The sequence below is a fragment of the Pteropus medius genome, unplaced genomic scaffold (assembly GCF_902729225.1).
Source record: "Pteropus medius unplaced genomic scaffold, Ma_sr-lr_union100, whole genome shotgun sequence".
In the NCBI taxonomy this organism is placed as follows: domain Eukaryota; kingdom Metazoa; phylum Chordata; class Mammalia; order Chiroptera; family Pteropodidae; genus Pteropus; species Pteropus medius.
In genome coordinates, this window is record NW_024340848.1 from 7,837,020 (window position 1) to 7,864,557 (window position 27,538).

Here is a 27,538-nt window from a genome sequence, read left to right on the forward strand (position 1 = left end):
ATAACAATAAATTCATTTTGCAATAAATATAAGTATACTATCACTGTGTATATGTCATATTTGCTATTTCTATAGTCAATTAAGATATGCTACAGTACACTACAATTTTTAAAACTGTTCAATTTTAACTTAATACAAATTAAAATTACACAAAACTCACTCACTAAATTTGATATTGTTTAATCATTCAGAAAGCTCAAATTATCGCTTATCTTTGCTGTTGTGTACAAAGATTATCACAAGTCAATCTTTTATATCTCTGTTATTTGCAATAATTAAAATATGAGATATTTTCTAGACTTTAAATTGTTTATATATCATAACCAAAGGAATTTTACACTTTCCAACAAGTTTTCAATATCTAACCAAACATTTTCAAATACTAAAATTTGAAGTATATTATTAAACTCATGACTGAAAATGTGTCTATGATGTCCATCTATATCAGATGAATGTTTCTATATTACACATATTTGTCTAGTTTTCAAAACTGCATAAACAAATCAAATGACAGTTTTGCTCAATAATTTTTTGGATACTGTATTATGTACTGAAAAATGCTTCTGTAAAAACATTTATAAAATGAATTTTGTCAAAGAGAAAGCAATGAGATGTCGAAATAGTAGATACTTTAAGTTCAGTCAGATTTATAACATACACGTGAACATTTTTCTAAAATAAAAACCTGGGGATTCTAGTACCGTGTTGACTCACACACGCTTTTGACTCCCTCTTACTCCCAATTCCCCATGTGAGGTGGCTAAACCAAAGTAGAAGGCACAGCGCTGCCCAACAATTACCACTAGGAAATACAAACTGCTCCAACTTATGTAGTAGAAATGTCAAATTTCTTACAAGCCTTCAAGAGCTTCCTGTCCTAAATGTTACTCAGGGCATCAGCAACTTTAGCTGCTAAATTCACTGAGACTAGGATGGAGCCAGGAAGCACAATACTGCGGCTAGACCCATTCGAGGTCTAACTCGACCTCCCTCAATGCCACCAAGTGGCCGCGGTGGTAGTGATGAAGACGCTTACTCTACTTCAGGCACTATTTCAAGTACCTTAATAGATGTTAACTCATTTGATCCATGCAAATAACATTGGAGGAAGGTACAATTATTGTCCTAGATCCAAACAGGTAGTTTGGCTCTTTATTATTGCACTATTAGACTTTTGTAAGTAATGTCAGGCAACTAAAAATCACTGGATACGTGAGGACAGTCAGCAGCTTAAACGAAGAGAACAAGCTAAGCAGTCGAAGAATACAGACTTTATTGATAAAGAATTAATGCAAGAAAAGGGGAGCATTCAAATAACATTCTCACTGAGATTTGAGAATACTGTATCTCAGTAAAAGCCACTTACTTCAAAATAAAAAGTTTCACAACATGTCAGGAAGCATTATACACACGTTTCCTGGATTTCTAAATATAAATATCATTCCAATTTTTGTAGAGGTGAAGTAAATCACACTGCCTCTCGTTTCTTATCCAAAACACTGGATGGAAGAAGATAATGATGAAGGCTTGTTTCAAGTACTCCAAGAAAAATTAAAATGCTATTATCAGTTTTATGAAAAGCAAAAAAAGTTTTAGGCCTTTAGGATCAAGAGTATATAGTATAAATGTTTCCGAAAAAAATAACTAGAAAAGTAGTGCATATTATGATATAGCACCAAAAAAAGTTTCATTCTGAAACTTTTTAGCATATATTGTAGAAGTTAGAAACCTAAAAACTTTTTTGTTGTTATTGTTCCTAGATTCTTTTGCTACTATGGTTCTGGTTTAGATTCTGCTAAACAGATACATTTGCATGTGATTTGGAATTTAAAAGTAAGGTAGGGAAAACATAGTGATGCTTGGCTAGTTTCTTTTGGCAAGCAAAGTCATGTAGACATAGAGGTTTTCTACATTAGTTTCCAGTGTGCAATCTCTTAACTTTCTGGGTACTGAGAGACAGTGGACATATTGATGGTGCTGTTTCACTTTTCTAATCATGGGAGAGGCAGCAGCTCTTTCTGGTTGGCCAGTTCCTTGGCTTTGTTCTGTTATCCATTTCTGGACACTAGCTCTGGAGAGCTTGCCCCTCCAACCCTTCCTATTACAGTCAAGAATCCATTTTCCTGTGTTAAATCTTTGAAAGCTTTTGCCAGGCTGTGAGTCTCCACCACCACACCTTTGTGGGGAATATTACCTTCTAATCTTAAATTCAGTAAGGAAGACACTTTAAAAGTAAAGCACTTTGTAATGTATTTTCTGAGGCTGGGAGACATAGAAGACTGTGCCTTGCTCATGTCTGGGAAAATTAAGTGGAATATGGACCAGTATCTGATATTTGAGAATTGAATTATTATTGCTTTAATCCAGGGGAATGCTGCTGCCTTTGAGACTGACCTGAACTCCTAGAGTTTGCCAGGAAAGTGATGTGTAAATTTCTCATGGATCGAACATGGCCAAGCAGGAGAGAGATTATGTTTTGTTATCACCATGGTGTAGTCATGCATCCTGCCAATATGACGACCTGGCGATATGAGGAAACCTCAGCAAAAACAGGCTGTGGGTATAAAACAGGATGCCTGAGACTGAGGAAGTTAAGAGAAACCAGCTGGAACAGAGATGCACCAATGGGGATCAGGGAATCAAAGGAAAGTGAGGTATAGCAATAGAGACCTAAGAGCCCACAGAAGTGCTCCACCAACAGTGAGCTACAACCACCACCAGGGCCACAGAATACAAAGCTGTCTTACAAAGGGACCAGCTCAAGGAATTGTGGGAAAAGAACAGAAATTATTTGAAATCTCTCCTGCCTCCTATATAAAACAGAAGTTGTAGTTCAGTCCCAAAGGTACTAAACTTACGTACAAATGGTAACTTGGCAATTTGTTTTTCTGCAGATTTCAAAAGGAAAGTCTAGCATAATAATTTAGCACAGTGAAAGCACAGACATATGTGTTAAGTATTTGATATTTTCTATAATTTAATGAGGAAAATCTGAGAAGCATTTGTCTAATTTTAATAGAACTATGCAGATTTTCTTTTTTGGAGAGAATAATTTTATTGAGTATTTTTGTATTCAAGGTAAATAACAGTCAACAGAGTCACGGTAGATGATCTGCAGTTAAAGATTACCATAAGGTGAACAGACATAAAAAGTACACATGCAAAGATATATCCAATAAAAAGTCAAATTTAAAATTATGAAATTATTTAGCCATGGTTTTAAAATCTAGACTTAGAAACTCATGTCAACATTATTTCAGCTTAGTTTTTCAGCATATTTCAGTAATATTTTTTTCAGAAATGTAATATCAATTAGAATTAAATCATAAATTGGGATAAACAGAATTCTCATTTTTGTCATATTTTATTATTGACTTGTTTTTGATTACTGATATTTTAATTTCAAAGAAATTTTATTAGAGTAGTATCATTTATATTTTTCCATTTTGAATATTTAGTGACATATTAATCACATTTAAGTAAATTATGACTGGGAGGTTTGTGGTTTTATTGTTTATAAGTAATAAACAAATTTGAAATTATTTCTATTACCAAAAATTGTCTAACTATGGGTAAAGATTAGTTTTCTACTAATATATTAGTGGTACTTAAATATAACATCAGAGACTATTTCTCCCTAAACCATCTATTTATATAGATTGTGCATCATAGCAAATAGCGGTACAGATAAAATAGAACCTAAAAGACTGTATAGTTTTATATAACATATGTTATAAACATTATATATGAGATAGTGTACATATATACATAAAATACAACAATATAAGTAATTGTAATTTGTAAAGAAGAAGGAATAAGTGGAGAGGAAATGGGCAATTACTTAATATGTGAGACACTGCATTCTATGATGATTATCTCATTTATTCCTTACCAAGACCCCACAAGCAGACAGGATAATCTCTTCTCGTTATGAGGAAATAAAGATTCCAGGTGGCAAAGAAATTTACCTAAGGTTATACAGATAGCTGGTGGTAGAGAAAAGATCTCATAGTTTATCTAATTCCAAAAGGCTTTTCCCTTTGCAAGAAGCAATGATGAAACAGAAGTGGCAGATTTAGAAACATTATGTTCCTGGAAGTACACCGAGTTCCTTTACTCTCTGCACAAGATCAAAGAAGCTTGGGCAAAGCATGAACCATTTTTGAAATTACACCTTGAAACCACAGTTGTTATAGGAGTCGATATAAATGTCAGTGTATTTTGCTCATTTTCTGTGCCACCATAGCACTCATTTATAGTATTTATAATGTATTAATGGTCACTTATTTTCTTAACTGTCTTTCCTACTGGGATAAGCTGTGGAAGGGTAGCATTTGTGTTTTGTTCACTTATTTTTATCCGATGTTTCCCTTTTACCTGCCCACCTGCCTTTCCATCCCCAAGCAACCAGTGACCTGATTTGTCACTATAGTTTCTATTATCTAGCGTTTTATAATTTATAAAAGGAATCATACAATATGTACTCTTTTTTTGGCCTTCTTTTACTCAGCACGATTATTCTGAGATTCATCTATGTCACTGTGTGTATCAACAATTCATCCTTTATTTTGCTGGGTAGTATTCTATCATATGGCTATACCACATTTTAAATATCCCTTCACTTTTTAACATTTGGGTTATTTTCAGTGTCTGGCAATTACAAATAAAGCTGCTATGAACATTAATGTATAAGTCTTTGTATTAATATATATTTCTTTTTATTTGGGGTAAATATCTATAAGTGAAATGCCTGGATCATATGGTATATGTGTATTTAAATTTTTAGGAACCTGCCAAACTGTTCCAAAGTGCTTGTACTATTCTACATCCTCAGCGGTAGTGTATGATAGTTCCTATTGCTCCATATCCTCACCAAAACTTGGCAGTGTTAAGACTTTTTTAATATTAGTCATTCTAATAGATGAATGGCAATATCTCATTGCAGGGTTAATATGCATTTCCTAATAACTAACGATGTTGAGCATCTTTTTTGTGCTTATTTGCCATATATATCTCCTTTGGTAAGGTGTCTGTTCAAATCTTTTATACATTTTTTCTTAATGTTGAATTTTGATAGTTCTTTATATATTCTATACATAAATTCTCTGTTGGATATAGGCACTGCAAATATATTCTCCCAGTTTGTTGCATGTGTATTTCTTTTCTTTTATAGTTATTACATATCCTTTTAATGTGAATATTTACATTTTGCCATAGAAATGATGATGCTTGCTTAATGAAGTACTTTCTTAGATCCTGCTCAACGTGTCACAATATATACATACTGTACTAACTTTCTAAAATCTGAAAAATTCTAAATTCTGAAATGCGTATGGCCCTAAGAGTTTTAGATGAGAGATTTACACCTGTTTCCTGTTTCTGGAATGTTTTGTTTATGGTATGACTAGTAGTAAGTTACTATAATTCGTCAAAACTCTCTTGAGGTACACTATCTCATTCCTAATGTCAACACTGACTCACCTCAACCCTCCTACCTATTACAGAATTATGCATTCTAGTCTTTGCATGCACAAATATATATATTTGTTAAATGACAGTATATGCTAAGCACAGTATAAGGCAAAGGGAAAAAGCAGTGAAAAAGGCACAATAACTCCTACCTCTATATTATCTTTGTTGAGCACAGTGCTTGGTATAATAATGGATGCTCAATAAGTATTAATTAAAATAAATGAAAAATACAGATATTTATTAAGGAATGTAAAAAAGACTTTATAAGGGGTCAGTAAACTATGGATGGCAAGTGAAATCAGGTTGGTGACCTATTTTTGCGAGGCCCTGAGCTAAAAATGGTTTTTACATTTTAAAATGGTTGTTAAGAAAAAAAAAAACAACAAAGACAAAGATCAAGAGTGCCCTCAAACATTAAGTATTTTCTACTGGTTCTTATAGAAAAAGTTTGATGATCTCTGCTTTATAGTATGCTCACTGATGAGTAGGAAAGTTACTATGAAAGAAACCAGTTCTTATTCATAAAAATGAAAAACTGAACATAAACCATGGATAATGGTTTCGTTACATAAAATATAACACATATTATATCGTCATTAAATGATAAAATATTAATTATGCTAATACATGAAAAATGTATAGAAAATAGTAAAGAACATGATACATTAGGCATATCTTTTATATGTTTGAAATAAAACAATAAAAAATAAATTTTGGAACATATGTCACAGTTTACCAGTAGTTTTTGTTTTATAGTGATGGTACAAGTGGACATTTTAGTTATTTTGATGATCTTGGTTATATTGCACTAAAAACTTATCTATACATAAAAATTTTAAAGTGGTTTGTGTAACTCACCCAACTATTTGGTAAATATCTTCAGATTTTCCTTGGCGTAATTTCAGTATCCAAGCACCTGGATTTGCTTTCAATTGAAAATATCCCTTTTAAGATGAAGAAAAATATAATCAGTTATATGACTAAAAACATATACAATTGTTTAAGAAAGAGTATACATAAATAATCTAAGAAAGTGTTTACTAACTGTGGAATGAATTCTATAAATGAATTCCAAGGAAGGAGGTTTGTGCAATAACTTGTGAAAGTACATTCTGAAAATATGATTCTCTTCATTTTTATTTTATTTTAATTACTTTATTCACAGTTTCAATACTGATTTTCAGGTGCTCTTCAGCAATTGCAGGATAAAAATTATTTTATCTTATTAGAAAAACTTAAGAGGATTTTACTAAAACATCTAATTTTAATAATTTTACCAAAACATCTAATTTTAACACTATCAGTTAAGTCTCTACAATACTTACGAGATTGGCCATCACTATTGTATCAACTGCAACAGGTTGATTTTTTGTGCCAAGTGTAAACTGCAGACCCCGAGGAGGTTGTTCTGTCACAATATCAAAGCAATGTCCTTCAAGTAGTAAGTATTCTAGTTCATAATCTGCTATAACAGTTCTCTCAATCTGTGGAGGAAATATGTAATTAGTAATTCTCATAATACAAAAATTGTAATAACTAAGTGTGATTATTTTAATATTAACCAATGTATTTTGGGGAGGCAACTTCAAATCTGTCTTTTACATCAGTGAACTTAATAACTGAATCAATTTCTTGAAGACCAAAGTTCATGATGAATTTTTTTCCCCTTTCCCATGACATGCTCCAACTTCATGATATATGTACCAATATTACAAGCAGAAAGGATGTCATAACGTAGCATTCAAAGATTTCTTCAAGACAGAGTTCAATGGAAAACTCAAAGAATTTGCTTCATTTCTGTTGCCCTAGAGCTCCCACTTCAGACCTGGCAAGGAAGCCAACTTATCATTATCTATCGCCTTTCTTGTAACTTTAAAATATTAATGTTTGTTTTACACTCAAAATGACATATGCTCATTAAAGAAAATTTAGCAAATATAAAAGAGAAGAGAAATCATTTACAGACTAAACATTCAAAAACACATCAGTGAATTGATTTTTCGTGCTTTTCCTAAGAACATATAAGCTACTTTTTCATTTAATATAGTTTTCTAGAAACATGTCCCCATCTCTATAAACATCCTTTAAGTGATTAGTAATTCAAGTTGTTCCCAGATTTTCCTCTATTGCTATAATAAATATTTTAGGAATAAAGCTTTTTCATATGAAAAACATAACGAAATATAAAATACATCAGATGTGATTTTTACATAGTTCGGCAACTCTGTTGAGCAAAGACAGTGATACATTTAAATATAATTTTAATCCACTACACAAGGTTTCTGACATAGTTTACTATATTTAGAATAGAGTATTTGAAAATATTCTCTATTGTATTGTTCTACTTTGACTGTAATTACCACAGAAAATAATTATAATACTTGTGTACAACGGTTCTTTCCTGAGTCCAGCTCTTATAATATTACTGTTTTTAAGAACAAGAAATGTGACTTCCCTGAAAATAGCATTTATTTCAACAACTTTAGCTGGGTTCTAAATTAGCTGCTGAATTATCACTATTCTGAGTGATGAACTTCATATACTTTATTAACCTGTGTCCGCAGTCCCTTACTTTGGATGGAAAGATTTTCATGGGGTAGTCTCAGAGTAGGAGAATATTAAAAGTTAGAAAGAAATCTAGTTTTCTAGTTTAATTCCTTCATTTTTAAGACAAGGAAACTATACCCCAAAGTGATTATGAAGTAAAGCTTAACTATTTTTTTATTATGAATTAGATATCAGGGCAAAGTCTAAATATATTCAATTTGTGACTAATAGTTTCTTCATTTAATTTTCATATTAATTTGAAAATTTCTCATCTTTATATATTTGTATAACAGACATCAATTCTGTTGATTTATTCAAACCATAACACCAAAAAGAGCCAATTTGTTTTCAAGGAGTTTTTTCTAGTGAATATTTCAAGTTTCCTAATAATTTCGTAAAGGTGATTTAAGTTAAATTAGTTTAAATTAGTTCCTATTATCAAGAATATGAAAGCTAATAATCTGTTCTAAATATTAACTGTTGACCAAATTCTGAGTAAGGGAGAATTTTTCTAGATCAAGCTTTTTTTTTCTTAAGGTATTTATGTAATGTTTACAAATCAGATATAGCAAGGAGTACTTGTGCAAGCAAGTGTGTAGTGCCAAATCTCTCATTTTTAGTCTCATTTTTCCCAGGATGAACTTTTCCCCTTTATCTAGAACTCCTACTTTCTGCTCCAGCAAATGTCTTTATTACTTCATAGTCTTCCAGGATAGTTGAAGGTAACATTCTGAGTATGTACATCACTCAGTGGAAGAGAAGAGCCTCATAGGCAGTTAATTTTTACAGCTGCTAGAATTTATAATTTCCTGTTTATTCATATAATCTATGAAGAGAGATAAAATTATTTCTTTTAGATTTCTAAAATAGTTACTGTTCATTTAAGTAGCTTCTATAAAGACAATCTTATATTTGCCACTCACGACAAAAAATGTTTACTCTCCATTAATTGTTTAATAGCTGCTGAAATTTTTACCAGTAGACTCAAATTGAAAATCTTTTCTATGCTGCATTAATTCTCCCACCACATCTCATTGATGTGCATTACTGAACCCTCTTAATAAAGAATCCAACAGACTCCTTTAAGAGAGACAACTCACAGAGTAAACAGGATTTTTTTTTTCTACTTCCTGCCAAGTTCATTTCTCAATTTTCCTCATGCATTTTATTACTTTTCTGTCTTTCTATTCTTTCCCTATATTTGAAGGGCTGATTTCCAGATGACTGCTATGACCGAGTTTTAGGTTATTCTCTAGGTGGGTGAAGTTGGAGTTATCAGTGAGTACATCCCAGGAAAGCGATTTCGGATCCCACAGAATCTACTCACAAATGGATCAGATAAAACTTGCCTAGAAGGGAAATCTTCAGGCAAAAAGTAACATGAGAAACATGAGAAAAAAATATGATGAACAATGTTAACCAAATTATTAGAAGTGAAATGTTTATGCCTACGTCAAGGCAATGGCTACCTTCTGAAGGAGCTGTCAAACAAAGAGTTGCAAATAGGTGAGAGATTGTGTAGAACCAGCAAGAGGAAGGATAACGAGACACATATTTTCTCCCCAGTTTGCAGATATCTGTTCTCTAAGTAAACTCTATTAAAAGCTTCTTTTTCTTGTGGTCTCTGAATGCCTTTCCTATTTGGAATAGAATGTCTGAAAGAGTCAGTACACTTTAAGACAGTCTCCTCTCCTATTGTGTTGTAGGCTGAATGACAACCAGTGGGGATGAGAAGTCCTGGTCACTTACTGGACAACGGTCACACTGGAGGTGATAGGAAGCAATGCACCCAGCCTGCAGTATATGAGCAAACTCTCTTCTCTGCCTTTTATTCTAATCTCGTTAGGACTGCTTTGTCTGCCTATGAGCTGTGAGGAAAAAAAGAGTTTCAGATGAAACTGTTCCTTTCTGAGTTAAAAACAAGACCTGAAGGGCAAGGCAGGCACATTGTGGTGGTGTCCTAAGTTGCCATGCATCCATCTCCATATTTTCTACATTGTTCATCTTAGAGTAGCATTTGTGAATCAGGGTACTAAAGCAACCAAAAATGTGAGAACATCTAGAAACCCAGAAAACTAGAGAAGCTAAATGTGGAAGTTAGGAAAACTCAAAGATCAAAGGAAAGACTGGATAACAAAGACCTAGAATCATAAAGAAGAAAAATCTGGTGAGCAGCCACATCATGACCACTCACTTGCTGATAAGAATTTACCCTTTTTCTTACATCCTTTAAGTGAATATTATCGAGGTCACAGTTGCTGTGTACTGTTTCAACCAACCAGCCTTCAGGAGTAATCATGTTGAGGGTTAGAAGGGGTGATTCGGGGATATCCAAATAACTTTACACATTATAACTTACATCCTTTAAGTGAATGTTATCGAGGTCACAGTTGCTGTGTACTGTTTCAACCAACCAGCCTTCAGGAGTAATCATGTTGAGGGTTAGAAGGGGTGATTCGGGGATATCCAAGAATTTTGCCACTGGTCCAATAATGTCATTACCCACAAATTTCAGTTCTGGTTCCAGAACAAAACGGTAAAAGCTGTTGATAGAACATAAAAAAATAAATAAAACAAAAAATACTGTGACCAATAATGAGATTCTGAATTATTTTAAAACTGAAAATGGTTTAAAAATATGACTAGAAAGTTCTTAAATTAAAAAGATTAAAAACACTCTATATTGCAGATGCGTTAATACTTGTAAGCAGTAGACAATTATTTTTTTACACTATTAAGACTGCACATGTGCGTGTGTCTGTGTGAATGTACACATATATCCCTGCTAATTATTTCTTAATGAACACGATTAGAATCCCTTTAAGTTTATGATCTATATTCACTCACTGATCCTTCTTCAAATTCGACCATAGCATATCTTCTAATTATTTTATTAGTTCTTAGCACCACTAATAATATGAAGAGAAATAATCGGAAAGCAAGTGAAATTTAAGCTGAAATTCTGGTACCAATTATAAAAATTCAATTAAAAACAAACAAGATTGACTTGAAAGCAGCTGCTTACTAATAGACCTGCAGTTTTAATGCATTTTAGCCTTATTCCCCAATGCACATATCAAGAATTATATTAATAGTGACTTTCACTATTTTGAGACTGCAAAGTATCAGCTATGCTATAGTTATCTCAAGGCCTGAAGGAAAGGATCCATTCCCAGACCCATGGGGTTGCTCAAGGAAGTCTGGAATGAGGGCTGCTGTTCCTCACTTGTGGTTGGCAGTTCCTTGCTACCTACCGGCATCTCCAGCATGCTTCATCAGAGAAGCACACAGAGCCAAGAGAGAGAGAATGCCAGCAAGACAAAAGTCACAGTTTTTACAACCTATTGTAGAAGAGATATTCCGCCATTTTTGCCATAATCACTAGGTGCAGGCCATGCTCAAGAATCTACGCAGAATGGGAATCTCAGGAAGTGGTGATCATCAGCAGCCACGTCCGACTACTGTAGGAAGGCAAAGTCACACAAGAAGAGGGGTAAGAGGAGACACAGGGGACAACAGCTATGAAGGAGAGGTACAAAAAGAGTCCCTGGTACTGTCAAATGCAGTGGAAATGTCACCAAGTAAAAAGTATCACACGAATGATGCAAATAGCAATTTCTTTGTGATTAAGTAAAAACACTCTGGCAGCAAGGAGGAAGATAGAGCCAAACTGCAGTGGGAGATACAGTGAATGAGAGGAGAAGAGGGGGTATGACCACTCTTCAAAGAAGCTGAGATAAGCAAGAGTAGAGGAGAGAGTCAGGATTCTAAGGGAGAGGAAGTTAAGGGAATGGTTTATTTCTTTTTTTAAACTGAATAACTTTTTGGACTGAAAGAAAGAGGCTAGTAAAGAGGTTAAAGATATGGAACAAAAGGACTATGTGATAAAGCAAGAATCCGGAACAAATGGGAAAGCACTGGATCAAAAACAGAGGGACTATTAAACAAAAAGAGAAAGAGTACCTTCTTCCCTTACCGCACAGGAAAGCTGGGGAAGTAGAGGCGATGGAGGAGGAAGGTGAGGGAATTCCTTCCCATAACCTCCAACATCTCTGAGAAAGATGATATAATAAAGACCATTTTGATAATTTAGCTCTGAAGTATTGAAAGTACAGGTAAACCGAAAATGGTGTAATTCAAACTATTTCTCACTTGTATATTTCTAAACAGGTATTCCTATACCACATTTTCAAAAAAACACTCATGAATAAACATAAATTCTGCAATTAGACTAAATTCTGCAAATAGATTAGATCGACTTTACTAGTTATTTTAATTTTATATCAATTAAAGTTAATAAATTATATCTGATTTCTGATCTATTTTCAGTTAGGCAGCTTCAGTTAACCATCTTGTGAAGAAAAATAACATATCCAGTAATTACAGTTCTTTTTTTCATTTTAGTATTTGCAAATCTTTCACAATGAAATTATGTTCTCTTAGACTCACCTTTTTAAAGGGGCTTCTGAAAGCTTACCCCTACAGTTCAGGAACAACTTTATCTTCATGTTGATAATCTTTCCAAGTACCTTTTAGGAAAAAAAAATCCCATATATTAAATAGCTAACATTTATTGAGCATTTACTATGTATCAGGCACTGAGTTAACACTTTATATTCATTATCTCATCTGATCCTCACAAGACCTTCCTGAGGTAGCTACTTTTACCGTTGAGACACAGAGATGTACTAATTTCTCCAAGACTACACAGTGAGTCATGGCAGAGAAAATATGTGAATCCAAACAGCTGATTTCATTGCCCAAGGGTTATGCTGCCTACCTTTTGTCTAATGTGACTTTCTTTCATGGTATCTGAATTTCCTTAGTAATAAAGAACAAGTAAAATAATTATTAGAGCCTTGACCTGCAAAAACAAGTGGTGATCTCAAAACAATGGCAAGGGTGTCCTGAGCCTTTGGAATTTCACCTACTTTGTAAAAGATGTAGGAAGTTCTTGGCTACGTACAGGTGAAATACTCTATTTTCTTTTCATTTCCCTGGAGCATAAGAAGTAGGAAAATTGTTAATTTTGATAGTCCCCACCTCTATATAGGCAATAAGTCAGTGAAGATTTTAAAGATATTAGAAAACAAAGGATGAAGTTAAAGAGAGAAGAAAAAACCAGATGTAAAACAGAAAGGATGCAAGCTTGAAGAGGAATTAGAACATACAGACTGAAGATTTAAAAGAGCTTTGAGTTTTAATTCCACTTTCATCACATTTGCTATAATGGAGGTCACTGGGCCATGGTTTATCTTGTGTTAAATGAGACACTACCCATTTCTTCCTATGCTTTATAGCAGGGGTCCTAAACTCCCCAGGTCTTGCATTACCCATCCGTGGCCTGTTAGGAACCATGCCGCACAGCAGGAGGTGAGGCAAGCCAGCTAAGCTTCATTTGCATTTGCAGCCACTCTCCAGCACTAGCATCACCACCTCAGCTCTACCACAGATCATCAGGCATTTAGATTCTCATAGGAGCGCTGGTCCCTAGTGCCAAAAAGGTTGGGGACCACCGTTACAGCATAAGTTTATAGCATAAAATTTCTTTATAGTAAAAAATAAGTTACGTGAAGTGCTGAGTTGCTATTAATATCAATGATGTAAACTATAATCCGATTCCATATTTTATACTTCCATATAATGCCATATTTCTTCTTTCTAAATTCTACCTTTACACAAAAGTTTCAGAAGTAAGCAATGTTGTTTTTTTTTTTTTTCGGAATAGATTCTCCATAGGAATAAGGAATTTGTACACTAAAAAAAAGTTTGTCCTAGATATGTAATTGATAGAATAGCAATGCTTTCCAAAATTATTTGTCCACATTAATATATTTATAACATATATCCATAATCTACTTTCCAATATGATTTGGTAAGGCACACTAATTTCTGAGAGAAACTGTATTTTGAAATTTTGATAGACTGTACACCAGTATGACCCAGTTTGACCACTTACACTTTCACCAGACTCAATATCTAATAACTTATGCCTGTTTCTAAAAGTGAAGCCAACTGTAAAAGGACAAATAGTTTACACTTCTGAGAATTTTTTTCAAAGTGTCTTTTTTAAAAACTATTGAATAATTACAAATAGAAATACCCCCAAATTCTGAACATCCCTAGAAAAAATATATAGCCTTCCAATAACTAGCTTATTCAAATTTAACTACTGAAAGTTGAACACAATCTGAACCTTTAAATTTTTTCAAATGATAAGCCAATAATGTCCTTTCAGACTCTGCTAGTTGTATCCTAATATTTACTCATTATCCCTTACTTTCTTAGTGAAACAATTTTCAGGTTTTATTCATAGTCTTCACCTTCCCTTGTGACTAGGAGTAGCCAGGCAACTGGCTACATTCTGGTCAGTGAGACGTGATCAGATGGAATATGTCTAACTTTGGGGTTGTGGCCTTGTTCTCCCCTTCCTGATAGCAGAAATACAGAGATGACATTATGAGCCTGGCTAGTGATCTTAGACCACTAGACAGAAGCTGCTTTATGAAGATGGCTGAACAACCAGACGTGAGGTGCCTGAGTCCCTCAATACTATGGAGCTGCCTTAGCAACTCCAGGTGGCTTATACTCGGACTATGAGATGAGAGAACGGAAATTCAGTCTTAAAAGTACTGTTACTTTGCCCTCTGACAGGTGCGCATCTGTCTTGTTTGGTGTCTGACCAAGCACGCCCTCAATTTGTGCAACAGCTGTGAGAGGAAATCCTCGGCAGATCAAAAGAGGGTACTGGTTCTACCTCCCTTTTAAGCAAAAAAAGTTAGCTTCCCAGTAAGTTATTCCCAGTTTCCCCTGAAATATTTTGTATTTGTGAGTAACACCTTAGTCCTTAGCAACCATGGCAGCACAGTACCCAGCCCCCATCTTTTCAGCCCAGGCTTGCGGGATCAGAGAAAAACTGGCCTTCCCTGTGAAAAAGGGAAGGTCTGCCCAGCTCAAACCCATTGAGTACAATCTTCATATTTCCTCTTCCTTTAGCTTCACCTATTTGGCTAATATAACTTATTATACTTTAAGCTCCAACTAATTAAGCTTAGGTATCAGCTTCTCCAGAAGCCATTCTTCACACATGGAGATAGGATGAAGACGGGAAGAACCCTGTATTAGGTAGCTTGGGCTGCCATAACAAAATGCCACAGACCAGGTGGCTTAAACAACAGAAATTTATTTTAGATCAAAGTGCTAGCCAGTCTGGTTTATAGTGAGGGTTGTCTTCCTGGCTTTAGGTAGCTGCCATGTTGCAGTATACTCACATGACCTCTTCTTTGTGCATGTGAGGAGAGAAAGAGATCTCTTCCTCACTTCCTTTTCTTAAAAGGCTATTAATCCTATCAGATTAGGGCCCAACCTGTAAGACCTCAATCTTAGTTACTTCCTATAGGCCCTATTTCAAAATACAGTCACGTCGTGGGTTAGGGCTTAACACATGAATTTTTTTAGGAAGTGAACAACAATTAAGTCCATAGCAACACCTAACCTTGGTACTGTCATAACAGCCCATGCATAGCTCTATCATTTCATTTTATACATTCAAATATGACCATCTATTTCAAAGACAATGTTGTGTGGAATAAAGAATCAAGAGCACAAATATTTAATTATACTTGAAAACAGACCTGAAAAGATTATAAATTTCAAAAAGAACTATATAGTGATATATATAAAATATATAATAAAAATATCTTACATTCAATAACTGTGCCATCTTCTGTGCTTCTCTTGTCAATGGATCAACAATACCAATAACATCAAAGAACACATCATTTTCCTGAGGATTTATCGTTATAATGCTAGAAAAACAGAAAACAAATAAGATGAAAGATGATCAATTAAGTTTATTCAATTACTTAATTAATCTTAATCTTAGCTATATACATTGTTACAAATTACTTTCTGTCTTTCACCGAATTAAAAAAATTCTGGTTGTTTCACAGAAAAAAATGCAAATTTAAAACTCTAATGTTTGTTTTAAACAAATTAGAAAATTGCCAAGACTTAGAGAAAATAAAAGTAAGCTTTTATGAATCATTGATTTTTAAAAACTCTTCAAAGAACATACTATTATAGTGAAAACTGATCATTTTAAGCCCCCTGCAAATTCTCATGGATCACAAGATGTGAAGAATAAAACCAAGATGCTTTCTAATTGAATATATTTTTTCAGATTTGAGAATAATAAAGTTAATTATTCAATACTTTTATTAAATTTAGTATTAAAAACACCCAATATATTGTAACAGAAAATTTCAGGGAACCCCCTCTCCCAGATTTATCACACTTTACTTTGACCCCAGTCATACTCTCCACACTTCCTCCCTTCTGTCCTTTCCATTCTGTCTTTCATTGATCTAAGTTCTAAGTTAGAAGATGGACTAATTTTTAAAGGAAAATGTTAGGAAATAATTAAAAGCACAGAAAAGGCCAGGGGGAGATAATTAATTCTATATTTAATATAATTAACAGCTAAAAGTATATATTTAACCAAAAGTACAGGTATTCCAGCTGAATTAGTTTGAAATAAAAATTTATTTCATAAAAATTAGTTTAAAAAAATCAGTTTTTTTGGGATGTATAAATTAAATATTTTATATATTACAAAGGAAAAAAGATTACATCAAAATGTACACCTATAAAATCACAGGTATATAGATCTTTTTTTTTTAACTACAGAAAGAATATAAATATCTAGACTTTTTGCAGTGAAATGATAAATTTCTTAGCAATTCAATAAAGGAATGTAAAATTCACTCCAAATATAGGTCCTCCCAACACAGAGAAATGAAAGATTTTATTTTATATACAGTTGATATGATTTACTTATGTCAAAATAGAATGGCAAAGTCAGACAACGGATCCTGATGGATAATTATTACTAAAAATAAGGGCTACAAATCAGATGTTTTAAATTAAAAAGATCGTCTACAACGGTTAATTCCTTTAGTAATCTTGGTGAAAATTTTACAAATTATTGTCATACTTGTAGCACTACTCAAAACTGGTCACTTTCTATATGCTTTATAAGATGCTTTAGCTACAGTAGGCATTTGTTTACTGCTACTTTTTTTCTCTCAGACTACTGCCAATTCTGCTAGACTATATAAATCAGAATTCCGATCCCCAAACAAAAAAAAAAAGAAAAAATTGAGGAATTGCAAACAATTGTCAAAAAGTCATACTATATCTTTCTCTCTGTATAAAATAAGGCCACAGGCTTAAAGGCAGCAGGACACATTGATAGATGTAAAAGTTAGAGAAAGAAAACAGACAACAACAATAAAATATAAAAGGTCAAATGTTCCACATTTAATGTGGAAGTAAATACATCTAAACATATCAAAATTCCTAAGTATAACTTAAGAAACAATATAGTGACTAACATTTACAATGACAGTTCTTAAAAATTCGTGTTAAATTATTTCAGCACATGGTATTTAAGAAATCAAAAAAGTTTGCAAAAAGAATTCCATTGAATGTTTTTAAGATACCTAAAAGTACTGAATCTCAGTTATCTGAAAAAATTAAAAATTCCATTACCAACAGTGCTAGATAATTTCTCTTTAGAAAGTAATTTTCCCCGAGAAAAACATTACTATACAAGGGTAAAGACATCTCAAAAGACTTTCTAGAGCTAAAGCGTGTCTTATTCTTTTATAGTAAACACAAGCAACATAAGAATGCATCTACCATACGATCAGAAAATTTACATGTGTCAGCCATTTTAAGTTTGTTAATTTATCTCAATTTAGTTTTATGGGAGCAGTGATTAGAAAAAGATCATATACTAAAACTTGCCGATAGTTTAGTTATATAATGTCTAACTGATTTTTTCCCCCAATTCTAAGTGGTCTTTAATTAAAAACAACAAAAAAGGTTCCCTTCTGGGGACATAGATAGTTGTATATATGCAGATCGAGCTTGATAAATTTTATTTCAAATTTCAAAGTGAAATTATAAACTACTTTCTAAAACAGTATTTCTCTAATAGCTGTCTTTAGAAACCTAATTTTTATTAAATAAATTTTTAACAAAAGAGTGTTCCAGGGATAAATAAGTTATCCAACTGCTGAATTAACCAAAAATAAACTTTCTTTTTAACTACACATTTCATAACCATTAATATGTTGATGAACACTGAAAATCTCTAACCGCCACCCCACTCCCAGTCAAGGATGCAGTGTTCTCTAAACTTACTTGACCAGAGAACAGTTTTTCCCTCAGACTGTATCTGTCAACATCTCAGAGTACTGTTCTGTAGAACACATTTTGGGACATGCCATTGTACATGTCTACAGGTTATTAATCAGAATTCTTTAGTAACTGAGTCTTTTATACACTGAGAATATAAAGATATTATTTACAATGATTACATAAAGATACGCAGAAATTCCAAATGATCTTGAGCATGAAAGATGACAAATTATACTTGGTATGACTCACTTGAAACTTCATATCCTATATATACATCATCCTTTATTTACTAGAATATATAATTCAATTTTCCTTAAATTTTGCTATATTATGAATACAAATGGAAACCATTTTGATTTGAATAGAGGGTATAGTGATAGAAAAACACAGCACTATTATTTCTTACCTGTGATTCTCTTTAAGAAATGTGACATCATACCGAGATGCACGTTTGGGCAAAGAGGAAACAAGGGCATCAATTTTCATAATAAGATCACTCATGCTAGATAAATAAGATAAGTAATGTATGAGTTTTTCAGGAAGAGAATGGTCTATATTTCATGTCCCAATTAATGCCCTGAGATAGGGCAATTTCATTTAAAATACCTCCAACAGACAAACTTCATAGAAATGATTTTTCTTCCAAACTTGCCAAATAAGTAGAATTTGTCAGTTTAAAGATGAATTCTTTTAAAATCATCCTACTTTTTCTTATTATTGATATAAACTTTAAACCTTTATAAGTAGTATTTTCAACAGAGTCTATAAGAATATGGTGAATCATTCAATTCAAGTCAATATTTACTGAGTATTGTTTATGTGTCCAAGCGTTGGGGCTCACATAGCAAAGAAAGGAGTGCAGAACAAACAAAAAGTAAATAATAGGATATCCGCTTGCAAATAATTTTTAATATAATTAAGAACTCCAGATTTCTATGATTTCAAATTAGTTTGAAAACTAATTAAGACTGCACAAAATAAATACCTAGATTAAATATAACCAAATTTGAAAACCCATGATAAAGCATTTTATATGTTCAATGATATGTTGGGACAGGGTGTTGGCTGAACTTTACGAAAGGCTTCCTTAAAAAAAAAAGAGAAAAAAGAAAAAGAAAGAAAAGATAGGTACCACCATTTTATAAATAAAGAAATTTAGATTCAGAGTGGTCAAGAATCTTGTCAATATCTCTGTACTATAATATGTCATCTTTTACTAGACTATAAGGTCCTAAAATGCAGGACTTTATAATAAAAGTAGGTTTCTATTTGTAATACCTACCATATCTTTCACAGAGCATTGCATTTAATGGCCATTTAATAAACATACATTAAATGAATTAATTAAAATCATCTCTATTCCTAAAGTCTCTCTAAGGTATTTGTTAGCCACATAACTTCTAATAAATAAAACTGTCGGCACAACACAGGAAATATTTATGGTCAAACATGCTCCCTATGCTTCTTAAACTAGGCTGGCTGCTTGTGTAGTACATAGGTACTGAAATAAGTAGAAGATGAGAAAAGAAAAATCTCTGAGGTACCAAACAACATTTTCTTAAATTCTCTGAATTTTCAGTTAACCAGGTCAATTTTTTCTTTTTCTTTTTGAAAAGTACTTTAAACTAAAGAGGAGAAAGGGCACTAGAAACTCAGCACCTACTGCTTGAGAACTGGAGAAATCTCTCAGAACAGAACAAGCTGTAATCACTCCATTAGAAAAAGATTTTGTGTTCTGTGGGATAATGGTTCCAAGGATTCTGTTTTTGGCATTGAGAGTTCTACCTTCTTAGTTAAACAGCTCTTGGAAAGCATGATAATAAGGATGCATACTTATTCGTACAAATAAGAATTTATTCTAATTACAATACAACTTGTTTAGCATGATTTCTGTGCATGTGACAACTTAAGACAATTGGAGGATGCTGTTATAGTTTAATGTTATTGATTTGGGGTGGTTTTGGTTTGAAATGCAGCTTTGAAGAGGCTAAAACAGCTTTCTGTACCTACTTAAAACTATATTTATTACCAAACAACATTTAAAAAATTAGCTCTGAATTGCTAACATATTTATAAATTTCAAAAAATTACTGAATTATATGCTTTTCAACATATACCAGTTTTAAATTATTTAATTATAAAATTATAATTTATTTGCTTTTCAAAGTTCTTTTGTTTTATTGCACTTGAAAATATAAATATTATCTCTTCACTGCAGAAAAGCCCTAAATTTACTACTTTACAAAAATTTGTAATTATTCTTTTAGCATTATTTCTTAAACGATGAAGTAAGGACATTAGTTTCATCTGTATCAGAATTCTGTATTCAAGAGTACAAATCAGAATAATGGAGAGATAACCACCCCTAACACATAAGCATGTGCTTTAAGATGCATGCATATAATGAAAGTAAAAAATGAAAAAAGATATAACAGAAAAATATTAACCAAAAAGAATGTTGATGTGGCTTAACTATCAGACCACACAGACTTTAAGACAAAATCATTATTAGGTAAGGAATAATTTATATAATGATGAAAGGAAAAATTCAACAGAAAGATCATTCTGAATCAGGGTATACATGACCATATAGAGTCAAAATATTTAAATCAAAAGTTGACAAGAGTACAAGAATTAAATAATAAACCCACCATCCTAGTAGTAGTGTTTAACAAACTTCTTTTAGTAACTGACAAAGAAAAATTCAGTATTCTGATGATCTGAAAAGATTAAAAAGAAATAATAAAGAACTAAAATTGAAAAAAACTAACAAAAAACAACTGAGAGCCTGTCATGTCCTAAATCTACATATATGAAAAAACCAGTACAATAGATATATCCCTCACTAAATTGAGCTAACTAAAATAAGAGAAAGGCCAACATAAATGAGATAGTTAAAAACTGAAAGTTAAGGAACAAAGCTCTTACAATTCACAAAACACATGAGTTCTAATATTAGAAAAATTGTTGCAAAAAAATAAGAGAGCCCAGCAAAGAAGATTAATATAGAAATTTAATACTGTTCCTACAAGTTAGTAAAAAACAACTTGAAAATGTAATATAAAATACACCATTTACAATATAAGCTGAAAGTATAAAATATCTAAAAAATATCTAAAAAAATATGTGTAAGACTTTATGGAAAAAAAACTGAAGCTTCACTGAAGGACCTAAAAAAACACTAAATAAGTGTCTGTCTACATATTCACCTACCTACCTACATATTCACACATACATACTTATACATAAATTATACACCATATATATCAGTTACATGTATATCTACATATTATTTATAATATAAATATATATGTACATTTATATAGCTACATACAAATAACACATATATGTATTTAATGGATTGGAGTAATTCAACAATATATAAAGATGACAATTCCTTAAACTATAAATTCCTAATCTATAAATTCAAAGAAATTCTCACAAAAATTCCATAGAGGATTTTGGTAGAACTTGTTATACTGGTCCTAATCATATTACATTGAAAAGCAAAGGGCAAAAAATAGTTAAGACAATTTTGAAAAAGAGACAAAAGGGGGAATTTTCTCTATCTGATATCAAAATTTATTACTAAGGTGTGGTAACTGGAGTTGGGATTGGCATGAAGCAATAGACCTGTAGGACCAACAAAGATCCAAGAAAAATTAAAGATATAAAATTTTTTTAAAAAGCACATCCATTAGACAAGAAAAATTAACAAGTCAGATAACACGACTACTGGTAAGGACTTGAGGAAACAGGAACTCAAATATTTCTGGTGGGAGTGTTGTCTGTTATAACTATTTTACCTTATTTTGTCTTTCACAGCAATTTAATTCATGGTCATTCTCAGAATATTAAAGTGTATCCTGTTTTTATAAGCTAATGTTTCAAAGGATCAACGGGTGTGAAGAAAATGGTAATTCAATCATAATTGAATTAACAGTTTTTTTTTAAAAAAAACCTATTATTTCTTGCGACTCTAAAAGGAAATTATTCATACTATGAATAATTATTATTTTGAGAATTCAGAATCTGCAAATTTAACAAAAAATCACTATTTCAAAGGAAAGAATTTAGCAGTGTCTGGTAAAGTTGAAGATAAGCACACCCCAGAACCCAATAACAACACTACTCTAAACTCACGTAGTGCACAAGGAGGCATTTAAAACAGGTTCATTACAGCACTCAGATAATAGCAAAAAAGCTACAGCCAACTGAACTGTACCTTAAGTTTGTATAAATGAACTTAAGTATGTTCATAAAATGAAATACTAAAAAGGAATTAAAATCATTAAGCTAGCTCTATATAAATAAATGTGGATAAAGCTTCTATGAAAGTAGACTGCAAAAGGAGACTACAGATTAATAGCATTTTTTTTTTTTTAAGAATTCACGCACCAAACACAATAAGCCCTGATAATGCATATTTACATTTAAAGTAAAAGTAAGAACACAGATATGGGAGTCATACACACAACTTTTAGGAAAATGGTTACCTTTTGCAGAGGGAGGCGACTGGGATGAGTGGGGACAACAGAAACAGAAGATCCAAGGCAACATCTACTACATCTACCGTTTCATGGCAGTGAGTAAATGGATGTCTTTTATATATTTCCTTGTATTCTCTATATGTCTTTTATTATATCTTAACTTTTGTATATATTTGAAACATTTTCTAATCTTAAAAAGAAATCATATGGAAAATACCAAACCCCAAAATGAATTGCTCTTATGATTTTTAAACACTTACTTCTTTGAGCTGATTGCCATATTTTCAACAATGCCTTTAATTTTCTCTACGAAATTAGTAAATGTTATCTTTTCCAACAAGTAGAAATCTTCTGCATAGAAATTTTCATCTAAAGGTCCTAAGAACTTAAAATAAAAACAATTATTGTATATCTTCTAGAAGATACCTGGTAGAACAAATATTTTCTCATGAAATAGATATTTCTTTAAGCAAAAATTGACTAGAGACTAAACAAATGGTGGCTATCAATCCCACCATTTACTAAATCCAATAAGAAAAAAAGAAAAAAATATATTTTTTCACTTTCATATTACAAATAACATTTGCATAAACACCAAAATCCAAATGATGAAAAAGCAGCAAATTATTTCCATTTGAAAGTTTTATTTTAAAACTTAATGCTTCCAAAAATCTAAGACTTATAATTCTCAAGTAAATTAAGAAACTGCCTATATTTCATAAATCTTTTAATTTCATTTTCTATTCATTGATAAATTGTAGTCTATACTATGTAGATACGAATTAATACATAAGCAAAGCATAAGAGAGCAAAAAGCAAGAGACAAATTACATAATTACTTAATAATACCAACTAGTCTTCATCCCACTGATGCTGTATAAATGGTTTGAAGCTCAGTAAGGTCATGTAGGTTAGCTTTTAAACCAGTAAGTATAAAGGAAGAAGCTGTCAAGTTGCCATATAGACCTAATTTCTCAGGATAGCTATCTCATCACAACCACCAGCAACTCTACTACCATTAGTATTTTCTGAAGAAACATGCAATCATCATAATATTATGAACATGAGCCCTGACGCAGAAGGTGGGCCTAGGTAGTCATATGCATTAAATAATTCTGCTTAATGACAAACGAACAGAAAATATGTCAACCAGAATATTTTTTTCTTAGTAAAAGACCAGAATGAAATAGTTGCAGATTTTCATTTCCCCTTCATCTGCTTCTGCAATTAATAATTTCTAAAAATTAATAAAGTATATTGCTTGAATCTTTCTTCTTTGCTCACTGCTCAGGTGCTATTAGCTGAAATGTTGGCATTCCAGCTCAACAAGTATCATGTTTCACCTTAAACATAAAATATGGCTCTTAAAAATAAAAAAGGGCATTATAAAACTAAAAGTACACATATAAATATTTCATTGCCTTAAGATTTGATATCATTTTTAAGGTAACTTGAAAGCACTTTCGATATTATATTTTTTGGAGTATGAATAGAAGAGGCCTGGAAAATAGCTGAATTTTATCTATAGCACCTCTTGTGACTCAAGCAGTTTCGGTGACAGCTCAGAATAAGGAAATAAAACTGCAAATTATTTTCTTAAAGAATTAACAAGATGGCTATTTTTACTGATCAATTTCACCAGAAAACTGACTCTGTTTCACCTATGTAAGTCCAGCATCAAATAGTTAGGAGAAACTTGATTCTTCTGTGTGTTAGTTCTTTGTGAAGTTGAATATAATATTTGTAGAACAAAGTAACTTACTTAAATAGTATAAAATCACATTTGAAAGTAATATAAAATAAAACTGAATGTCAATTGTAATTGAAAATTTTTTTAAAAAGGGGTGAAGTGAAAGATGAAAGGGATTAAGAGTTCAAATTTCCAGATATAAAACAAATAAGTTATGTAATATACAGCAAATAAGGATGTAATGTACAGCAGAGGGAATATAGTCAATATTATTGTGATAGCATTATACGGTATCAGATAGTTGCTGGACTTATCAAGGTGATCACTTCTTTAGATACACGAATGTTGAATAACTATGGTGGACACCTGAAACTAATATTGTATGTTAGCTATATTTCAATAAAAATCTTTAAGAAAATAGTATAAAATCACATAATATCCAAGTTGGGAAAAGGAACATTACACTTGAAAATCATGTAATGGTACGATAAAACCTATCTGATCCTTAAATCTATACAACATTTTGGAAATGTGATTTTTCAGTTATAGAGAACAACTACTGTAGCAGAAATGCATTACCTCTTTTGACAGTTCATTAAGTTTTAGAAAACTCTGTTACAGTGTTCACCCACATACTGAGCTAAAAATCTCTCTCCACTCATGGAGGTTTGATCAACTGGCCTGGATTCCATACTGACTCTCATCCAGTGTAACACAAATCAAATCTATAAATGTACCCCACTGTTTCCCATGGACAGCCTTCAAATATTTAAAGAGAAAACAGGAGTTAATATTTACTGAAAATTTACTCTGTGTTTCGGGCTGTTCTATGTGCTTTATGTATAAAAGTATATTTAGTCTACAGCCATGCTACTCTGAACAAGTCCAATCCCGTCTGATCTCGGATGCTAAGCAGGGTTGGGCCTGGTTAGTACTTGGATGGGAGACCACTGAGAAAGACCAGGTGCATTAGGTGTAAAAAATAAAAAAATAAGGAATTGTAGGCTGACAAGGTCCTTGCAATCTGTGAAGTCAACCAATGGTTGCCTCACCTAAAGAAAAAAAAAGTAATCTGACAACTCTGTAAACCAGACTATTACCATTCCCATTGTACTAATGAAGAAACCAAGTCTCCTATAGGTTATATAATTAATGGTACTACTGGAATTTGAATCCAGATTTGTCTGGCTAAAAATAAAACAAAAAAAGGCCTTGCTTGTTTCCCTACTCTAAACTACCCTATGTCTTTCAGCAATTTGTAAATATGTAGTATAACAAAAATAAATTTGTTATAATTATAGCAACAGAATTATTTAGGGGTTTATTTGATGTTAAAATACATACATTTTTAATTCTCCAGCATGCAGTAAGAAAGCAACTTTGCTGGCTGCCAGATGGGAGAAGGGCTGGATGGCTGGGTGAAAACGGTGAAGGGATTAAGTACAAATTGGCAGTTACAAGTAGCCACGGGATGTAAAGAATTGCTTAGGGAATACAGTGAAAAATACTCTAATAACTATGTATGGTACCAGGTGATCACTTCATAAGTTATATAAATGTCTTAACCACTATGCTGTATACCTGAAACTAATTAATATTGACTGTCAACTATAACCGAAAAAAATTGAAAAACTGTTCCCCAGTTTTGATAATGCATAAACCATTTTAACTGTGAATATGTTCCAATTCAAATGTAAATATTTGGAAAGGTTCAGAATGAAGACTGATTCTAAAATGTCAGAATTATTTTAAGCATTAAACTATTTGACAATCACTGGTTATTGTGCTTTATAGTGCTACTATAAACAATCACTGATTATTGTGCTTTATAGTGCTACTCTGAGACACTGTAATAAGCTAAGTATTATATTATATATTTTGGATATGTTATATCATATATTATACATATTATATTTTTCTATTCATATCAGAGTTGTACAAATAAAAAGATAATCAAAATTACAATTTTCTATTAATCAACCCAAAAAGTCAACATAATTTGATGTAATACTATCTTCAGCCCCAACATCTCCCCTGAATTCAAGTCCTATGTTCAACTGCCAACTCAACGAGCATACTTGGAGGTCCAGAACTGAACAATGAACTAATATGTCCAGAACTGAATTCTGTCTTTCCTTTTCCACTCCTGAACAACCCCTACTCCTCCTGCAGTCTTCCTCACCTGAATGCATGGCAGCTCCATTCTGCTAGACACATGGTTCCCCATCCCACATCCATGTCTGTCAGCAATTCCTGTTCACTCTTCTTCCAAAATATATACCACATAACTTTTCACTACTGCCACAATAGCCGTTCTGGTCCAAGCGATCATCTCCTCTCACTTGGACCACTACAATACCTCCTTACAGGTTTCCTGACTCCTCCTGCCCCCATAGTCTATTCCCAACATAATATCCACTAGAGATCCAAATAAAACACAGGTCAGATCATGTCAGTCCCTTGTCCAGAACTATGAACTTCACAGCTCATTCAGAGTAAAGCAGGATCCATAAGTTGCCTATAAAATCTTACTGATCTTGCCCCCAGTAACTTCTCTGAGCTTCTCTTCTGACTGCTCTCTGTACCTGCTATTCCTGGAATACACAGACATTATCTCATCTCAGGGTCTTTGTACTCACTATTCCCTCTACCTAGAACATTCCTCTTCCAGACATTTGACATGGCTTGCTCCCTCACTTCCTTTGGTTCTCTGTCCGAATGACATCATATCAGTAAGGATGACACTTGTTATCTGTCTCTGCCCTTCAAAACGTAAACTCCACGAGAACTTTCTTCACTACTGTACCCTCAGAACCTAGTAAAATGGTTCATAACAAATGAGAAATTAATATCTGAATATTTCATCAATTTCAAGGAAAATGAGAAAACCTAGTTCTATGAAAAGTTGAACATAACTATAAGTAATATTTATCACTTATATTGATAACAATATGTGAATTATATTAAACAATTATATTAAACAAAACACAGGGTAGCTTTTCCATAATGTGTAACCAAAAGGTACTAGACAGAGTTGGTGTAAATTTTTTACTCTATATTTCTTAAAATGCCTGACAGAGCCAAAAGTAACCATATACTTTAAAACTATCCTAAAAAGCTATATTTCCTCCCA

At 32.5% G+C, this 27,538-nt stretch overlaps 1 protein-coding gene across 2 annotated transcripts in view; it reads right to left on the minus strand.

Annotated features, from left to right (window-relative positions):
• UGGT2 (UDP-glucose glycoprotein glucosyltransferase 2) overlaps positions 1 to 27,538 on the minus strand; it is a 142,288-nt gene that overhangs the window by 32,856 nt on the left and 81,894 nt on the right. The window contains exons 23-30 of one of the 2 annotated variants that reach the window (XM_039837928.1): positions 22,976 to 23,100; positions 18,632 to 18,727; positions 15,725 to 15,827; positions 12,469 to 12,548; positions 10,434 to 10,562; positions 10,244 to 10,298; positions 6,798 to 6,956; positions 6,331 to 6,416 (exon numbers count right to left, since the gene is read on the minus strand). In XM_039837928.1, coding sequence (XP_039693862.1) covers positions 6,331 to 6,416; positions 6,798 to 6,956; positions 10,244 to 10,298; positions 10,434 to 10,562; positions 12,469 to 12,548; positions 15,725 to 15,827; positions 18,632 to 18,727; positions 22,976 to 23,100 — 833 coding nt within the window. Of the gene's footprint in view, positions 1 to 6,330; positions 6,417 to 6,797; positions 6,957 to 10,243; positions 10,299 to 10,378; positions 10,563 to 12,468; positions 12,549 to 15,724; positions 15,828 to 18,631; positions 18,728 to 22,975; positions 23,101 to 27,538 lie in introns of both variants that reach the window. The other variant, XM_039837919.1, reaches the window with a different exon arrangement.